The following is an 18,955-nucleotide window of genomic DNA, read 5'->3' on the forward strand; positions in this document are numbered from 1 at the left end:
TGAACTCTCTATACATTTTTTGTTTCAGAGTACGGTTGAATCTTTCTACTATACTCGCTTTTAGAATACTGAAAGTTGAATATTTGTGTATGTTATACTTGGTCATTAAAGCGTCAAAAGTAGTGTTATAAAATTCTTTTCCGTTATCGAGTTGTAAAAGTTTTGGTGAACGAACAAGTAATATTGTAGCCATCGCACTAGTAACTTCTTTACCCGATTTTGTCTTTAATGGTATTGCCCAAGAAAGTTTTGTAAAACAGTCAATAACACATAAAATGTACTTAAATCCACCATTTTTTTTTGAATATGGTATCATTTCAACCAAGTCAGCTTGCCATAAATCATTTTTTCCATAAACGATAACTCTACGCCTAGTGAAATTTTTCCTTGCTGGCTTGTGAAGTTCGTTGGCGATTTCCTGTTTAGACATTTGGAATTCGTTTTATTAATCCAGCCTCACGTAATTCTTCGAAAATCGAAATTATTTCGTTAGAGACACCTGTATTACCGGCTGATGTTGACGCAAGAAGTAAACGTAATCGATCGACCAACTCGTTTGGATTATCCCAATATACTAGGTTATTTTTCTGTAATTTCATGGACAGCCCGCCACCCGAGGGAAATAATTTCCTGATAACTGTAGAATATTTAGAGCTACCCTTTTTTATTTTTTTTCCGTTTGTAGTTAAATGTACCGATGTTTGAATTAATATAGATTTATATATAGTTAAATCGTTGTCAGTATAAACAAGTGGATTTTTCAAAAATAATAACTGTGTAAGACCTGATGTTGATGGGTAAACAGTACCATCAATAAGTATAGTGTTTTCAATGAATTTTACTTCTTTATCACCCAAGATAATATAGCCGTTTGGAAGTTTTTTCGGACCATAGATTTTATCCAAGTCTGTAGACTGAAGCCAATTTTCAATTTCTTGTTGATAGTCGTTAGCAAATGAGTTTTTCGATTTATCGTTATTATTTTCTTTGATCAACGATAATCCGGGTTTATTTGATATTTTAGTTAAAGGATCGATAATTGGTTTTAATGTCTGTGTCATTAATTGTTGAACATTATCTGACCCGGTTTTTAATGCAATATATTTACGTTTGATACTTTCCTTAGCTTTAACTAGCTCATCTAAAACAGTAGTTGATTCTGTCATGACTACGTTTTGAATGACACATTTTTATTATTTGTAACGTGTTATATAACTACATAAGTATCAAACCTAAAACAATAACGTCCGTTATCACGATCGCTATCTTTACAAATAACGACAAATGTAAACCTATCGCGGTTCCAACATGTTACACAAAACTGTTTAAATTGCATATATGACATATCCCCAGAACAGTGCTCGTTGTACACGTGTCTTAAATTGGTTTCATCTTGTTTGAACAATACTATTAAATTTGCATTATCACGTATCAACTGTTTAGGTACTTTAGAATAACTCTGAGCCAGATAAAATATATCTATTTTATTATGACGACCTCGAGAGAAATATTCTCTTATTACTTGTTGCTGTTCCCCGATAACATCATCCAAGATAAAAATTGAATTTGATAAGACTTTTTCAGGTGGAATTACTTTATCATTCTCGAAAAAAGTAAAAATATTGATACCGTCAATACTATCAATAATACGTTTTAATAGTTTATATTTTGGTTGTTCAAGCGTTTTAGAGTATATATAAACGTTTTCAAATCGTAAACCGTTTTCATCGACTAGTAGAAAATATATAAGATTGGTTTTACCACATCCCGAGCTCCCGAGTACTAACGACCTTATCGTATTTGGGAAAAGCTCGCCGTGTCTCAACTGTATAGTATCAGGGGTATCAATGTTATAAATTCGAAGTTTTTTCTCTTGCTCGATAAAGCGCATTTTTAAAAAGAAAAAATTTTCACTATAAATACAGATACTATGTTAGTGAGAGCGTCACACGATGTCTCACGTTCGTAAGCGGAACAACAATAAGGGGTCCGGTCTTATTAACTCTGTTATAAATCATTTACCCGTGGAATTACATTTACCAGGCTACAGGTAAGTCATTGTAATATATTATTAAAATCTCAACTAAATTATATATTTATGTTATAGATTTGCTGGTCCTGGAACCAAATTAAAAGAAAGATTAGCACGTGGAGAACGTGGAATAAACCGTCTTGACGAGTTGGCCAGAGCTCACGATATCGCATACGAAGAAAGTAATTCGCTAACTGATAGGCATAGAGCAGACGAAATATTGGAAAATCAAGCGTGGGAGGTGTTTAAATCTAAAAACACTGGTATCAAGGAAAAAGCTGCGTCTTGGCTAGTTACTACAGCCATGAAGGTCAAACGCGCTGGATGCGGATTTAAACAAATTGTTTCAGCTGCTAAAAATTCAATCAAAAATAAAATGAATGAAAATAATATAACTAAATTAGTAAAAACATGTCTGTCAGCTGCGAAAAAATCTAAAAAATCTAAAAATAATAAGACTAAAACTCCAAGAATTATACCAATACCAAAAAAGGGTGGTGTTTTACCGTTAATACCTATTTTTGCTGGTTTATCTGCATTAGGCGCACTTACCGGTGGTGTTGGTAATATAGTAAAAGTCGTGAATGAATTAAATTCTGGTAAAAACACTCCTATTCATTTAGGTAAAGGTCTATATCTAGCACCTCATAAAGGTAGTTCTTATAAAATCGTAAAAGGTGAAGGTTTATACCTAGCACCATACAAGGGCGGATCAGTCAAGAAATCAAGAAAATCTTCAAAAAACTAATTGTCACGTTACCCGATAGAGCGTTGTACGATTATGAGATTATAAAATACGCTGTTTTGTTGAAAATACCTCATTTCATCGGTGTATTTTCTAGAGACAAGTTGCCACAACGTATCAAAAATCAAGAGTCAGCTGTAGTTAATTTAGACAGTGAAATCGGTACAGGTACTCATTGGGTAGCGTATAAGAAAATCGGAAAACAAGTTAAATATTTTGACAGCTACGGAAACATACCCCCTCCGTTAGAATTACAGAAATATTTTAACGGATACAATATTGAATATAATTACGAACGAAAAATATAATACAATAAACTGTGGGCACTTGTGTTTAAAATTTTTATCATGTATACTATAACTTTAACCGGCAACTCAAGCGAATTATCATGCGACTTTTTCCCACCTATAGAAGTAAGTAAAAATGCAAAAATCGGACTGTTAGGTTTTCAAACGAATAATTCTATACCTAATGTAAACGACAAGTGCAATAAACTAGGTTTCGTATATAATAATCTCGATTTACGTGTAAGCACTAGTTACACAATACCTACAGGCTCTTACGAGTTGAAAGAAATTGAGGCGGCAATAAAACGTGCACTACCCAAGTCGGATATTTTATTCGTATTGAGAGCAGATAATAATACATTAAAATGTTCAATGTTTTGCAGTGAAACTGTAGATTTTTCCATGTCTAATAGTATTGGGCAGTTGTTAGGGTTTAAAAATGGTAAATATGATGCTAATATCAATCACGAATCAGATACGTTGGTTAATATTACCAAAACAAACTGTATATATATCGATTCAAATCTGGTTATGGGTTCATTCGTCAACGGTAAGCAGTGTCATACAATACATGAGTTTTATCCGAATGTACCTCCAGGCTATAAAATAATAGAGGTTCCAACACATTTGGTGTTTTATTCTCTCAATGCTACATCTATAACGCATGCAAGTATAATTTAAAAAAATCAAGATAATGAGTTGATTGATCTACGAGGTGAACCAGTATCAATACGATTATTATTTCAAGACTCGTGATGGGCTTGCAATTTTATAATATAAATACGAATGCATATGTAAAACCTGTTAGTCGTGTATGAAACAATATCAAGGTAACAACTCCTAAGAAGAAATACTCTAAACGTAAACTAGTTGAACATAGTCTAACACCAGAAAATTTGGCTTTTCTACGCTCGCTAAACGCTATTTAATATGGATGATATGTATTTAGATGTCACGGCTGAATACACCGATGATTGTAAAATAACTCAAATTGAATATCATTCATTTTTACCTTATTCAACATCTGCCCTCTCCAATAACGATGAAGTACGTATTGCTTTACATAACACAGAGTCTTATACTTTACCATGTGAGAGTTATATTTACATCGAGGGTACAATAACCAAACCTACAGAAATAACTGAAGAAATTAGAGTTATAAACAATGGACTGTCATTTCTTTTCTCTGAAATGAAATATGAAATAAACGGTACTCAAATTCAAAAACTTGTTAACCCAGGTATTTCGACTACATTAAAAGGATATTGTTCGTATAATAAATCAAATATTATATCGCATCATAACGCTGCCTGGGATTGTGATATTAAAAATGCCAATAAAGATTTTATCGACAGCGGTAATTTTAACGGGTGTATTAATCTTAAAGATTTGTTTGGTTTTTGTGAAGATTATAAACGTATTTTAATAAACTGTAATCAACAACTTATATTAAATAGAGCATCGATCGATATGAATGCTGTTAAACAGTTTAAAAATAATGAAATAGTAGACGCTCCTAAACTAAAAGACGTTAAAATAAACATAACAAAAATATTGTGGAGAATGCCTATAGTGAAAGTGAGTGATAGAGAAAAAATACGACTGTTGAAAGTAATCAACAATCAGAAACCTCTAACATGTGCGTTTAGATCGTGGGAACTGTGTGAATATCCGTTTTTACCTCAAAACACTTCGCATTCGTGGAAAGTAATGACATCTAACAAATTAGAAAAACCTAGATATGTCATAATCGGTTTTCAAACCGATAGGAAAAATAGCTCGAGTAAAGCAATGTCATTTTTCGATCATTGTAAAATTAAAACGTAAAGGTCTATTTAAGCTCTGAAGTATTCCCATATGAAGATTTTCAAAGCGACTTTACTAAGAACAAGATGGCTACATTATATCACGCATATACCGAGTTCCAGAAATCATACTATGGTTATAACGATGTGACACCTCTATTGAACCGTTCGGATTTCAAAAATCTTTCTCCAATTATTGTTGTCGACATGATTCGGCAGAACGACAACGTGAAAATGTCAACCGTAGACCTCAGGATTGAACTTGAAGTTGATGAAGCGTTCTCATCTGCTACTTCAGCATATTGTTTAATATTACATGATCAAATTATAACTTATAATCCATTTAATGGAGAAGTAAGAACCTTGTAAATATTTATTGTAAACCTTAATATTAATAAATAAAAATACTTTTTTTATATATCATGCTTATTTTTATTCTACATATTATCTAAATTATTTAACTTTTATAAATATTATAATAATCTACGCTTTACGTTACGCAATGGTGCTGGGTGTTGAGCGTTCCGTTTTTTTGCGGACTTGTTAAAGAATGATGGTGAGGGTGGAGGTGAATGAACGAAAACAGTTGGACCATCGTTCTCGTCAACTGCAACACTCGTTGACAAAGGTTGTATATATCTAGGTGTAATAAACCACGGAGGGTACTGTCCACAGTTATCCGAATCGTACCCATCGGATGTTGATGGTAGACTGTTACTAAATCCATTGTTCTCTACGATAGGCTAAACAAAATAATAATTTATATAAATATATTATATGAGATGAAGGCGGCGTATTACGTATGTTAATAGATACAATATTGTTTTTATTTGAAGACAGATATTTTATAAATTACCTTAGCTAGAATAGATATATCATCATTTTTCTGTATACTTGATATTTCGTTGTCTGAAGAATAGTTTGGCGATATCGGTGAATACTTGTACTGTAAAAAGTTTGTGATCAAATATATATGATTGTTTATAATATTACATTTATGTATTACCTTAACTAAATTAATGTCATTCTCTAACGGATTGATTTCGTCGCATGCATTGATTTTTTCTTCTAATCTACTCATTTCATCATTTACTAGTGAATAGCTAGGTGACAAAGATGACAGGCGTCTGAAATTCTTATCATATAGCTAAAATAAAAAAATAAATGTTATTTTATATACGTATTAATATATTAATAAATTATTACTTTAGGGTTTTGTGCGTTCCATTGATCCATACAAAGTATAGCTAATTGTACAGTAGCAAACATTTTAATTTGACTTAAGCTCGGTGTAGCCATACTCTGTCTGATTTCTACGTTACGAATGAAATTTTCCATTTCTTCCAAATTTTTAGGTTGTAAATCCACTCGTAAGCACTTTTCAGTTATATATTTACAGTATTCGTCCATTTGTCTCATAATTTTTGGCTTTATGTTTAACTCTTTTTCATTAATATTCTCAGTAATACACCATTCTAATTCCTGAAGTCTTATTAAATCTTTACGATTTAGTAAGACTCTGCATCCGTCAATATCTTTAGATTCAATTACTAGGACGTTTGAACCACTATAAACCATAGTTTATATTTTATAAGAATCGGTATCCAGAAATATCATACGTTTATATGATTGTGGAATGTTCAGTATAAAAGATAAGATATTACCCATAAGCAAGAATATACGTCTTAAAAAATCTATACTAATTTTAACATAACGTGATGATGTTAATAAATGAACAACTGTTTGAAATTGTTCTGTTGGATCGATACCGATAAATATAAATTTTCGACCTGTAAAATCTAACGCGTAGGATGTAGACTCAATGAGTTCGGTCGGAGGTGATGGCGGCACATAAGTGAAGGCTCTCTTCTTCTCGTTGTATAAGATAGCATTATCTACGATTGAACCGGCCATATTATAATTTAATTTAAAACTTGTAAAAACACTGAACACTGAAAAATTATAGAAATAATAAACACTAGACAATATTATAAGACTTGGAAAACTATAAGCTCAGAACAATTTATAAGACTGTTCGAAACGTAGATGAGAATTACAAGTGTGTAAGACTAAGAACAGACTGAATGAATGTCGGCTCTTGCAGAGCCAAGTGCCTTTCGATGAGTTCATTATTGGGTAGGAGATATATTATTGTTGTTGATAAGTATAATATCTAAGAGTCTAACGTAGTACATTGTACCTATAGTTTAGATTGGATATTAATATGTTATTCACTAATAAGTAATTAAATTGTTGTTGTTGAGTATATGTTATTAACTAATAGGTATGATAGTATTTCGTGGGAAGGTACAAATATCTTTATGTATATCAGTAATTAATATGTTAATCTGCAATAATATTAATTTTATCTTCTTGTTATTAACTAATAGGTATGATAGTATTTCGTGGGAAGATTCTGATATCGTTGTATGTTATTCAATAATAGGTATTTACTTAATTATTATTGTTTGTAAGCGATTAGGGTATTTTTTAGTATATATATATATTGGTTATTAGACCAGTAGGGCTATGGTGAGGTGATGAAGGGTAAATATATGTCACACACGTAGCGGATCAGGCGGCGGGCTGGGAGGTCGTATGGGTCGCATGGGTCGTTGTTTTAACTAAATATGTAATTGATAACTCGTATCAGGTGATAGTAATAAAAAAATATAAGTACATAATTTATATTATGTTGATCACTTAACGGATAGGAAGTTGGTGGGGTAAATATACGTCACACACGTAGCGGATCAAGCGGCGGGCCGGGAGGTCGTATGGCTCGCATGGGATGCATGGGACGCATGGGTTGCCATCAGAACATACTAATATATACTACTTATACAGTTACGAGCGGACTACGTACCGTCAATAAACGCCAATTTGTTCGGAAATTTCCGATACAGACGAGATTATCTTTTTTTATCGTTACTCGACAATATTCGATTCCATATCGCTGATCTATTTAAAACATTTTGTACTGCAAATACCCATATAAACGTATAGTATAGTATATAATATGGATATAACCTAACCTTCGAGAATCATCATACAGCGTATGAATACGCTATATTCAAGCGTTTGTTTGTTAAATATACATATATTTATTATTTTCAAATTCTTTCCCACTTCATACAGACTTAGGACTGTCTCAAAAGAGGTGTAGTTAAAAATGAACACTAAGTAAATTATAAAAAAAATGTATTAAAATTATATAAAAGAGCATATTGTATTATTGTGTTATTGTGAATAAAATTAAGAATAAGTTAAACAACGTATGTAACGCACGTTAGTAAAACGTGAGTATAATTATATATAAATATTAAAAAAAAAATCAAAAATTTTAATTATTGGTAACATTTTTGGCACAATTTTTTTATAAACTCATTGTATGTTATTTTATTTAATGAAAACTCGTTGATTATTTGCGCAATGAACTCCTGTTTTTTTTTCATAAAATTCGATTACTTATACCAGAGACTTAGAAAAGCTCAAATTAGTATACTGGTATTACCGTTAGCAGTTTGAGAATTTTCCTGTTTATAAATTTATTTTCGATGGGAGCCGTTTAGGAATAAGCAAACAATGGACGGGAGCCGTTTGGGATGCGCCGATTTATCCGACTGGGTACTGAGTACGTAAAATAGACAATTTCAATATTTTTTTATCTGCAATTAGGTAGGTATGTCTCATTTTATGTAGGTAGGTAAAAAGATAGATTAGTGTACACTAGTGCGGCACCGTAGTTGACCGTCCACTGTCCAGTGTAAATTGACAATCATTGATTATTGCGTATTTGCGTCTGTATCTATATGTATTATGAGTATTATGACCGTACTCGTTTCTATATTAACCAAAGTGTTTATACACCGGTATTGAAAAAATAAAATGTAATACTTATCCAAACGTCAGTTTTTTACGAATATATTTTATTTATTTGCATATTATACAAACATATTATTATTTTGATATTTCAATTTTAAAGATAGGTACATCAAGTAAAGAGTAGAGTTTTAACATTTATAATTTTAACCTTAATAGTATTATGAACGGTAAGTAGACATTTAAAACGCTTGACGACTGAACATTGTTTTAACAAAAATAAATTTATGCACACTTTAGAAGTTGTTAAAAAAAGCGACGCAGAAGATTCATACAGACGTCGGTTGACCCGGCAAGTTTCTATGCACACTTTGAATGGCTTTAACGAACTCCGGCTGAACGTAAAACTCTGTGATGCGTCATTGATCCTCGATAGCGGTGACACATTTCCAATACATCGATCAGTATTGAGCGGTTCAAGCGATTATTTTAGGTCAGTAGGTACCTAACTAGTTGTATACCTACAACTCACGTCTCACTTGATTCATTACCTAGGTCCTACACTAAACCCTACTGCCCTAGTCCCGAATAATTGAAAAACAAGAACGTTCAAATAAAACATTGTATAGTCCATGTACTTAATGACACTTTAAAACTTTATTACCTATAATATTATAATACAGTCTATTACTTAAAACTATAGTTGTCAATATAGTAGTGTTAAATGTTTATGTTTCCAAAGTATTAAATATATATATTATATAATATATTTAATATATTGACATTAAAAACTTAAGTCTTATTAAATATATTTCATCTTTCAGTGTATAGTTATTTATAAATTAAACTTCAGATTTCATGGGTAGTATATACATATACTACTTATAATAACTAGGTTTAAAAAAAACAACAAATTAATTATACATCCACGAAAATAACGGCCATTAAAGATGCATTACAATAAACAGCGATAAGCTTAAAATTAAAATATTAGAGTACATTATTATTTAATATTTGTCAGTAGATACCTATTGGCCATTTTAAATAGTTTAATTTAAATTCGAAGCAACAGAATTTGGGCTAAAAGTTATTTAAAGATGAATATGTTTTATAATGTTTTTAATAAAAGCTAGAGCTTTGATATTCGTAGATACTATACCTATTATAATATTACATGTCAACCACATTATTTATTTAATTAAAGCTTTAAAGTATTTTTGTATAGAAATACATAATTCAGTTATTATAAAAATAATATAATACACAATTATTATAATAATTCAATATTACTAATATTAATTTGAAAAATTATAATTTTTTTTAGTCTTCGCGTAGGTATTTAATATTCCTATCATTATAATTTTATTTATTTTTAACTTATTTATAAAACATAATTAGTAATTAAGAAATACTATAAGTATGTAGGTATGCTATACTATGTTTATCATATACATTTTGTATTAAGATTAAGATTTGACTAGAATTGATTATGTATAATGTGTGATAGGTAATTTAAATTTAAGAGAGATTTAATTCTCTTTATATATATTAAGACTACTATATTAATGCCTGCATTGATTATTAATAGGTAAATGTTTTATACTATGGTACTAAGCAATGATACAAAATGCAAATCACTATAATTAGCAACCAGGTAGTATACCTATAGTATGTAATAATGTGAATAATTATTTATTAAGTTTATTTTAAAATAATTTTAGTTCTATTGAAATAATTCATTTTTTTATGAATGGCAACATTTATTCCAATCATGGCTTTCGCTTTCCATTACCAGGCCTCTTGTAGTGTATATAATTTTTGTATCACCTTTTATAAACGTGATTGAGGAATACCTTTAGATATAAGTAGTAGGTACAATAGGTACATACTACTACTATTATTATTTTTAGATAATTTTAAATTGTTTCTTCTAGCATGGTATTTTTATTTTTATCGTAGAACACTATAATGAATACAATAATATAAGGAATAGGTATTATTACTTTGCGGTTGCTTATTCTAAGGCAATCATTTTTAAAAGGTGTATTGTACATGCCATGTTTTTAGAATACTTTTCACTACTACGTTGCATGAAGGAGAATACACGAAAATAAATCTAAAATCGATTGAAAGTACAACAATGGAATTTATTTTGCAGTATATTTACATGAGACAAATTGACATAAACTATGAGAACGTAATGGATATCATGCGGACTGCTGATTATTTATGCATAGACGGCTTGGTACAACTCTGTCACGAATTTGTCGTTGAATGCCTGGGACCTGACAATTGTGTTTCTGTATTACAATTTGCCGAGTATGTGTGCTTAGTATCTTCTAAAAAATAAAATTAAAAAACATCACTAGATACCCACGGAAATAATATTACTATTTAGGTTAATAGGTAAAAATAATATGCTGTATAATAATAATATGTCATCCGACAGTTACTATTACTTTGGATCATTGACGAATGCCGCATACAAATACATCATCAAAGAATTTATGACCATTGCAGAACAAAGTGACGAGCTGATGAAACTTCGTCAAGAAGAATTAAAACAAATAATCGAAGACAACCAACTGAACGTAAAACAGGAAGAATGTGTTTGGGACATTCTGTTGAAATGGGTGGACAAGGATCCCAAAAATCGGAAAAACGATTTGTTGTTTCTGCTGCCCAAAGTTCGTTTCGGTCTCATGGACTCCAAATATTTCATCGATAACGTAATGATTATAATAAACCTTACTTGTTTATAAAGTTTTAGTTCTGTTTATGTCTGGTTTTGCTAAATTAATATTAACTGATTCTACCAGAAAAAAATTGATAGCCAAAGATTTCCATTTTTAGTTTAAATGTTGTTTTATGTATTATGCGTCAATTAATACAACATGTAATATAACTTCGAATTTTTCAACATCCAATAAGAGCTAATAATTTAACAAAAACACAAGCACAGTTTTTTTTATAGACATTTTAAGTTTAAATTTAGACGAAAATAAATGTTTAAACAAAGAGTAACAATTTTAGTTTTTTATTTTAATTAAAGAATATTATTAACAGGTACTTGACATTTTTGAAATTTGTTGTTATATTTAATAATATCTCTAAGATATTTTCAAATGCATTGCTTTCGATAAAAATGAATCTAACTTAGCATATTTTTAATAGTAAAATAAATTACTTAAATATCATTCAATAAATTTAGTTATGTAGTCAGATGACAGCATTTCGCTCAAAATCGTTTTCATATACAAGTATTTAATAAGTAAATTAAATTTTAACACATACATTACAATGATTTACTTTTCAATAATGAGGTAGGTACATTTGTAACCTAGGTACTGTAGAATAAAGCGGCTGTATCTATATTTTTTTTATCTAATTATTAATAATTGATAAAATAAATATCTATTATTTATGATCTACGATTGTAGGATGACAAAAATATGTTGTATAGTTCTGTAGACATACATATATATTATTAAATTGTTTGCACTATTAAATATAGTCCCTAAACAATATTTTGAGCAGAAACATCTTTTCAAAAAAAAAAAAAAAATTTCGGTGGAAATGGGAATGATTTCTTTTTCATATTGAGGAAACAATCTATATGTAAATTTTGTAACAGAATTTTTCGTGGGAAATAAGGGTAATTCCCGGCAGTATCTAATTATTATTTATTATTACGGTATATTAAATAACACATGACGAATTGTCTGTGATATTATTGCAGGTCAAGGACCACCATTACATAAAAAACCGGGACGATTGTAGACCTTACATTATTGAGACCCTGAAATTTATGTACGACCTTCAGCTGACGTCGAGCATAACCGATTCCATTGCGCCGACGCTCGCACGTCCCAGGTACCCATCCGAAGTATTGTTCGTCATTGGCGGATGGAGCGGTGGCAACCCGACAGCTATTATTGAAACATACGACACAAAATCTGACCGATGGACGAGAATATTCGAAGAGGACTCACACGGGCCTAGAGCGTACCATGGTACCGTCGTTAAGGACCAGTATATCTACATAATCGGAGGCTTCGATGGATTGGAGTATTTCAACTCTTGTAGAAAATTTAACACAGTTACGAAAACATGGGAGGAAGTAGCACCGATGAATTGTAAAAGGTAAGGCAACGTTATTATATTATGAGACAACCATTGTCAACCATTTATAATTTGTAACTTTCGTAGAACAGTACCTGCATTTAGACCACGCTATAATTTGGTTATAATAAAATATGTAGAGATAATATAGTAAAGTTCGTGTGTTTAACTTGGAAATATTATAATATTGTTATTACCTTATTACTTATTAGATATCTATATGATAAATTGTATTGATACCTATTGACACACGTCATACCTAAATCCTAATCGAGAGACAAGACTGCATAGTTTTAGGGGCCTACTTTTTACCAATTTTTTTTTTTTTTAATATAAACATTCAAAAAAACTTTTAAAAAATTAAATTAAAAATGATCATATCGTGACAAATAAAATTATGATACGATAAATTCATAAGCAAATTTGATAAAAATATGAGTAAAAGTTAAAAAGTAAATTAGTAAATAAGTAAAAATATGAATTTAAGGAAGTTTAATCTAGTACGTGGTAATAATATTGATGATTTATATTTTTTGTCTGTTAATGTGAAGTAAGAGTAACTATATTTTAAATGTACCTATAATGTTTAAAATATAAATTATTAGTTTTGTGGTATAGTGGCGGTTACCGCGACCAAGTGTTATACAGATGGAATAAAGTTCACAGTATTTTTTAAGTTTATTTTTTTATTGAATCACATTGATACGAGTATACTGAGAAAAATTGGATATTATGAATGTCTATAATTACTATAAATTGTTGATTATTATTAACTAACGCTGCAGATGTTATGTCAGTGTTGTGTTGTTAAACGGCATAATTTACGCAATGGGTGGATTCGACGGTCATAATCGGTTAGGTTCCGCGGAAAAATATAATTTCGAACGAAACCAATGGACGATGATAGCGCCGATGACTTCCCAGCGAAGTGATGCATGTGCAGCTGTACTGAATGGTAAGAAATATATCACAAAAATCTATCTGAATCAATAATTCTCAACTTGGGAGGCGTAATTTGTCATTATGAAGTAAAAGTTGTATTTATTTTATTATATATTATACATAATATTCAATATTTTCAATTTATAGAAAGGGGTGAAACTTTTTAAATAAAAGGGTTGGGAACCATTGATCTAAATCGTGCGTGATCGGTGGTCGTATATAATATGTTTTATAAATACACTAATATATAATCTTATATTTGAGAAGACATTGCTTGTAGTCGATAATCGAGAACAATTTAATTTTTAATCGGTGAAAAAAAAGTCAATAAATATTATAATCATTATAAGGGATATGAATTAATATATATGTTTATCTATTAAAAAACCCAAAATATAGTACATATTTAATTACATAGAAAGTAGAAAATATATTAAATAAAAAACTTAAAGAATAAAATAAAAGTTAGTTTTGTCATGTGATTAAGTCGAAATATCAACTGTTCACTTTTTGATTATCGACTCCAGTTCGCTTAGTGTTACAATCACAGTAAAACGTATATACAAAACGACCTTATTATATACTACAGCTTACCGCCATGTATAATAATAATAATAAAGACAATGTTTCGTCACAATTGTCACACAACCATGACATTATCGTGCAGGAAAAATTTATATTACCGGCGGGTTCAACGGACAAGAGTGTATGAATTCGGTCGAGACTTACAACTTGGACACCAACGAGTGGACACTAATACCAGCCATGCATACCAGACGAAGCGGCGTGTCTTGTATAGCCTACCACAGCTGTCTGTACGTGATAGGTGGTTTCAACGGGCTGGTGAGAATGAACAGCAGCGAGAAGTTCGACCCGACCACGAACCACTGGTCGCGGGTGGTGGACATGTACAATCCTCGGAGTAATTTCGCGGTCGAGGTACTTGACGACATGATATTCGTGGCCGGTGGTTTCAACGGGGTGACCACCATAGCGAATGTGGAGTGCTACAACGACAGCACGGACGAATGGTGAGAACAAGACGGATGACTGGACGTGATTTTATTTTGTCTAGAAATTAAAAATCGAATTCCATCGCCCTCTCACTAATTTTTATACTCCGACCTGCCAAATAAAAATGCGTGGAGTAGGTCGTGGACTCTTTACACGTCGCTAAACGTATATTCTTAGAGACCGATACCTATTATAATGCATTATTGGGTTACTAATTTATACTTACCTAATTAAACGTCATATAAAATTAATGTATAAGACAATTAAATGAAAAAAAATATATTATATTATAAGTACAGGTAATTTGGATTGTGTAAAAACATTTATTATTTTTTTTTATTATTATACAAAACAAACTTAACGATTAGTGTTGCCACTTAAATGTATTATCTGTGGGCTATCAATATTTGGTTTTTTAATTATGTTTTATTTTTTATTCAAATATATGAAGGTTTGAAGCGAAAAGCATGCAAGTGTACAGGTCAGCGCTGTCGGCGTGCGTCATGAAAAATTTACCTAACATTGAAGATTACATGCCTCTGGACCGAGATAGACTAGATGAAGGCCGGAAAAACATCGCGAGAAATTATCGGACGACTAATAACAATGAGACGGAATGGTTGGTTGAGAACGAATCCGTCAACACGGTCACCATTCAAGTGGACAACAATAATCGAAACATCGATAGCGACGACGACGACGATGTAATATTCGTTGATGTCATCAGAGCCGAGCCACTATGATTCGTAGCGTTATATAATATATATCATTATCATAGATAACTACCAGCTACAATGACTGCGTGACATTTAAATTTTTTCTAATATAGTCCTGCAAGTACTGAGAAATCAAATCTAAAGACATTAATATACATTATTTAAAGACCAACCATGTCATAGAAAATATGATGGTTTCCATGATAAATATTTATTAGATACATATTTTAGTCAATTATTGTTTCTGCACTGACAAATGATTTTTATGTATTTTATATTTTATATATTTTTTAAAAACGTAAAATGTAGTATTTAAATAAAAACTTCTATACTAAGTATACTACTGCAAAACTAAGTAGTATCTTCAATTTAAGTTTTGCGTTTCTTGATGCAAATCAGTCTTGTCTTATAAGGCTGTGAATTTAAAATGTTAAAAAAATACAATGTAAAATGCACTTAAAATACACTTAAAATGGTATTTAATTTTTGTATTGAGAGTATATTATATGCATAAAAATGTGTTTATTTAATAAAAAGTTGATTTAATTTGAATTTTGATTTTGAAATTTATTGATTCTTTAATAATGCTATTTGTCTGAAACATTTTTTAAGATTTTTTAAAAGGTTTTTAAATGGAATTTGATTAAAAATACCAAAATATGAACTAAAAAACGAAAATATGACATAAAAAGGCAAACAAATTATCTATAAAATTAATAACGTCAAAAAATGCAAAATAAAAGTTTCATAAATGGATTTGTTGTAACATAATTTAAATGAAATACTTACAAAGCTATGTTTCATAACTACCAAAACAAAAAAAATGTACTTTCCTACAAATTCACAGCCTTACTCATGAATAATGACTTATCCCTCGGTAAAAATAATCTAGGATATACCCTGGAGAATAATTTTACCGGTAGAAGGGTATTAATAACCTAGGCTGCTTTTACCGGCCCGGTAAAAGCAAACTAGGAAAACATTGCATTTGAAAATGTCATTTTGCGTTTTTTACTGTAAATTATAATACTGTAACTATAATACTTATATTAAAGTTTTAGTATTATAATTTACAGTAAATAACGCACAATGACATTTTCAAATGCAATGTTTCCGGCAAAAAATAATTCAACCAACCGTATTATTAGTAGTAAGTTATGAAGACTAATATTAGGTATAGTTAATGTTATTAATAATACAGTTGGTTGAATTATTTTTTGCCGAAAACATTGCATATGAAAATATCATTTTGCGTATAAAATATAATAATATACATGAAAGTTTCAATTTTAATATTTGTTAACATACAAAAAATAATCATGATCGTTATTAATCTTTTAAATATTTATATTAATTCCGTCCAAATAAAAAAATTTAAATGTCTATAAAAAAAAAAAACCTGCACCTATGTATTTTAAATTTTTAATGGTTATTGAAAAACATGCAAGTTACTAGAAGTCTCTAGCCCCATAGGCGTGCGCTGACCTGAATTTCGGGGGTGGGGGGCTACAATTTTTTCGGGCCCTTTTCTTAATTTGCAAGACCTTCTCTTAACAAGACATGTACATATTTTAATAAATTATTATGCACGAATAAACATTACGTACATTATATCACATATGAATCAGTCGTATACTAGTATTATTACTATTACTAGTACCAAGTAGTTATATAATATTTCATTAGATAGTTAGATCTAAAATCTATTTTCAAGATAATTGCAATTTATTTTTTTTATTATTTTTACTTTTGTAGTCAATAACATCTAGCTGTTATAATCATAATAAGTTTTATCGCGCAAATTTAAAATATTTCAAGTTGTGTTGTTTTTTTTATCCCAAAACATAATTTTTTACGCAGCATATTTTAGAAAAAATATCCTTTTTTTTTGTCTAGTAACATTAGTAAAAATACGGACCCATATATATGCTATAGGATTTAAATTTTAGGGCGGCTAGCCCTATTTATTATTAACACAGAAGACTACCTACTTTTAATATTTTTTATTCTTGTCCAGAAATAGGTTTTATAACAATGCGAGTGATATAATACAAATATATTTTATAATCCTAGGAAACTATTTTTAAATTTTACATAGTTTTGCATATAAATATGTTTGAGTAAATGTAATAATTATTAAGAACATATTTTATATAGATATACGAGTAGATTAATAAACCGAAGAATAAAATTAACTTTTTAAGTTATTATACAAACAATTTTTTTAATATGTATAGCAATTTTTTTTTAATCTCGTATTTCCCAATAATAGCTATATTATCATTTATTATATCACTTTAATATATTTGTATTTAACATTTTTATTAAACTTCTTAAGTTTTTATAGGATTTAAATATTTAATTAACTGATGTGAAGTAGTTTTTTTTTATTGAAAGGGCAACAATTTTATGAATTGGCACAGGGCTAGTAAATGACTAGCGCTGGCACTGGAAGTATCTAATTCACTACTAATGCCAAGTATTGAATTAAACTGTCAAGCTTTTTAACCCACAAGTGAAAAAATGTTTATCGAAATGTAAATACAAAGCTAATCAAATAGGTTTGGTAAACATTTCAACTATTTCAAGTAACTCATCTGGTTATTCGTTTTAGACTTTTTGAGTTAAACCGAAAAATCTAAATCAATCTTGTCAATAACAGGTTTTGCGTAAGGATTCCGTTTTTGTCTAAAATACAGGAGAAAACCGCACACTTATTATTTTGACCACAAAAAGGTCAATAGACAAATAGTTTTTTAAAATTCTATCATTTATTAATTATTATTTAAATAAAAAAAAAAAATAATAATAATGTAATAATAATATCCTATATAAAAAAAAAAAGGAAAGTGGATATCGCTCTGCTGTGTAAAAAATATGGAGTATATGTCATTATATGGTACAGTGATATTAGGTTTTCAACTCGGAAAAATTTCCACCTAGCTGAATTTTGGTTTACATCTTTATGACATCGTTGCAAACAACGTGTGAAAAGTCGCCATCTGTATCATGTACGCGTCAAAGGTCACGAAATTGGCTTTTTTGAATATTTCGTTTTTTATGAGTCGTACAATAAAAAGTTCTGGATGTAAATTGTAGAGAAGAAATTATCTATAAAAAGGTTATATGCCATTTTCACGTAAAAGTTATTGTTTTTGCGTTATAAGGCCATCAAAATGTACACTTTTAATGAAATATGAATTTTTTGCTAAAAACAAGTAGCCTTTGCGTTAATATCTTGCTTTATACTGGTTGTACTTGTACAAAAGAAATTTTCGTACAAAAATTGTAGAGGACAAAATTATCTACAAGATAGTTATAGAAATATGTCCAATCGCACTTGCTGTATACAAATTTTAACGCTTACCGTACAAAATTACGATAATATTCTATATATATATATATGTGTGTATATAATATAATAACGATAATAAGAATGCATTCGTTTCCGCACCGCCATTGAGGTAGAA

General features: G+C 29.9%; 2 protein-coding genes and 1 pseudogene across 2 annotated transcripts; 2 read left to right on the forward strand and 1 right to left on the reverse strand.

Annotated features, from left to right (window-relative positions):
- Positions 1-3,994: 3,994 nt before the first annotated feature.
- On the forward strand, positions 3,995-5,238 carry LOC113559695. The gene is made up of 3 exons (XM_026965440.1): positions 3,995-4,455; positions 4,522-4,771; positions 4,894-5,238. The coding sequence occupies exons 1-3, from the start codon at positions 3,995-3,997 to the stop codon at positions 5,236-5,238; spliced, it is 1,056 nt and encodes a 351-aa protein (XP_026821241.1).
- Positions 5,239-5,342: 104 nt separating this feature from the next.
- On the reverse strand, positions 5,343-7,006 carry LOC113559694 (annotated as a pseudogene).
- Positions 7,007-8,914: 1,908 nt separating this feature from the next.
- LOC113559693 (kelch-like protein 10) lies at positions 8,915-15,512 on the forward strand. The gene is made up of 8 exons (XM_026965439.1): positions 8,915-8,921; positions 8,992-9,184; positions 10,759-11,010; positions 11,141-11,420; positions 12,431-12,834; positions 13,599-13,768; positions 14,423-14,786; positions 15,221-15,512. Exons 1-8 carry the CDS (start codon positions 8,915-8,917, stop codon positions 15,510-15,512), a joined length of 1,962 nt encoding a protein of 653 aa, XP_026821240.1.
- Positions 15,513-18,955: the final 3,443 nt, after the last annotated feature.

This window comes from Rhopalosiphum maidis, chromosome 3 (genome assembly GCF_003676215.2).
Source record: "Rhopalosiphum maidis isolate BTI-1 chromosome 3, ASM367621v3, whole genome shotgun sequence".
NCBI classification, from domain to species: domain Eukaryota; kingdom Metazoa; phylum Arthropoda; class Insecta; order Hemiptera; family Aphididae; genus Rhopalosiphum; species Rhopalosiphum maidis.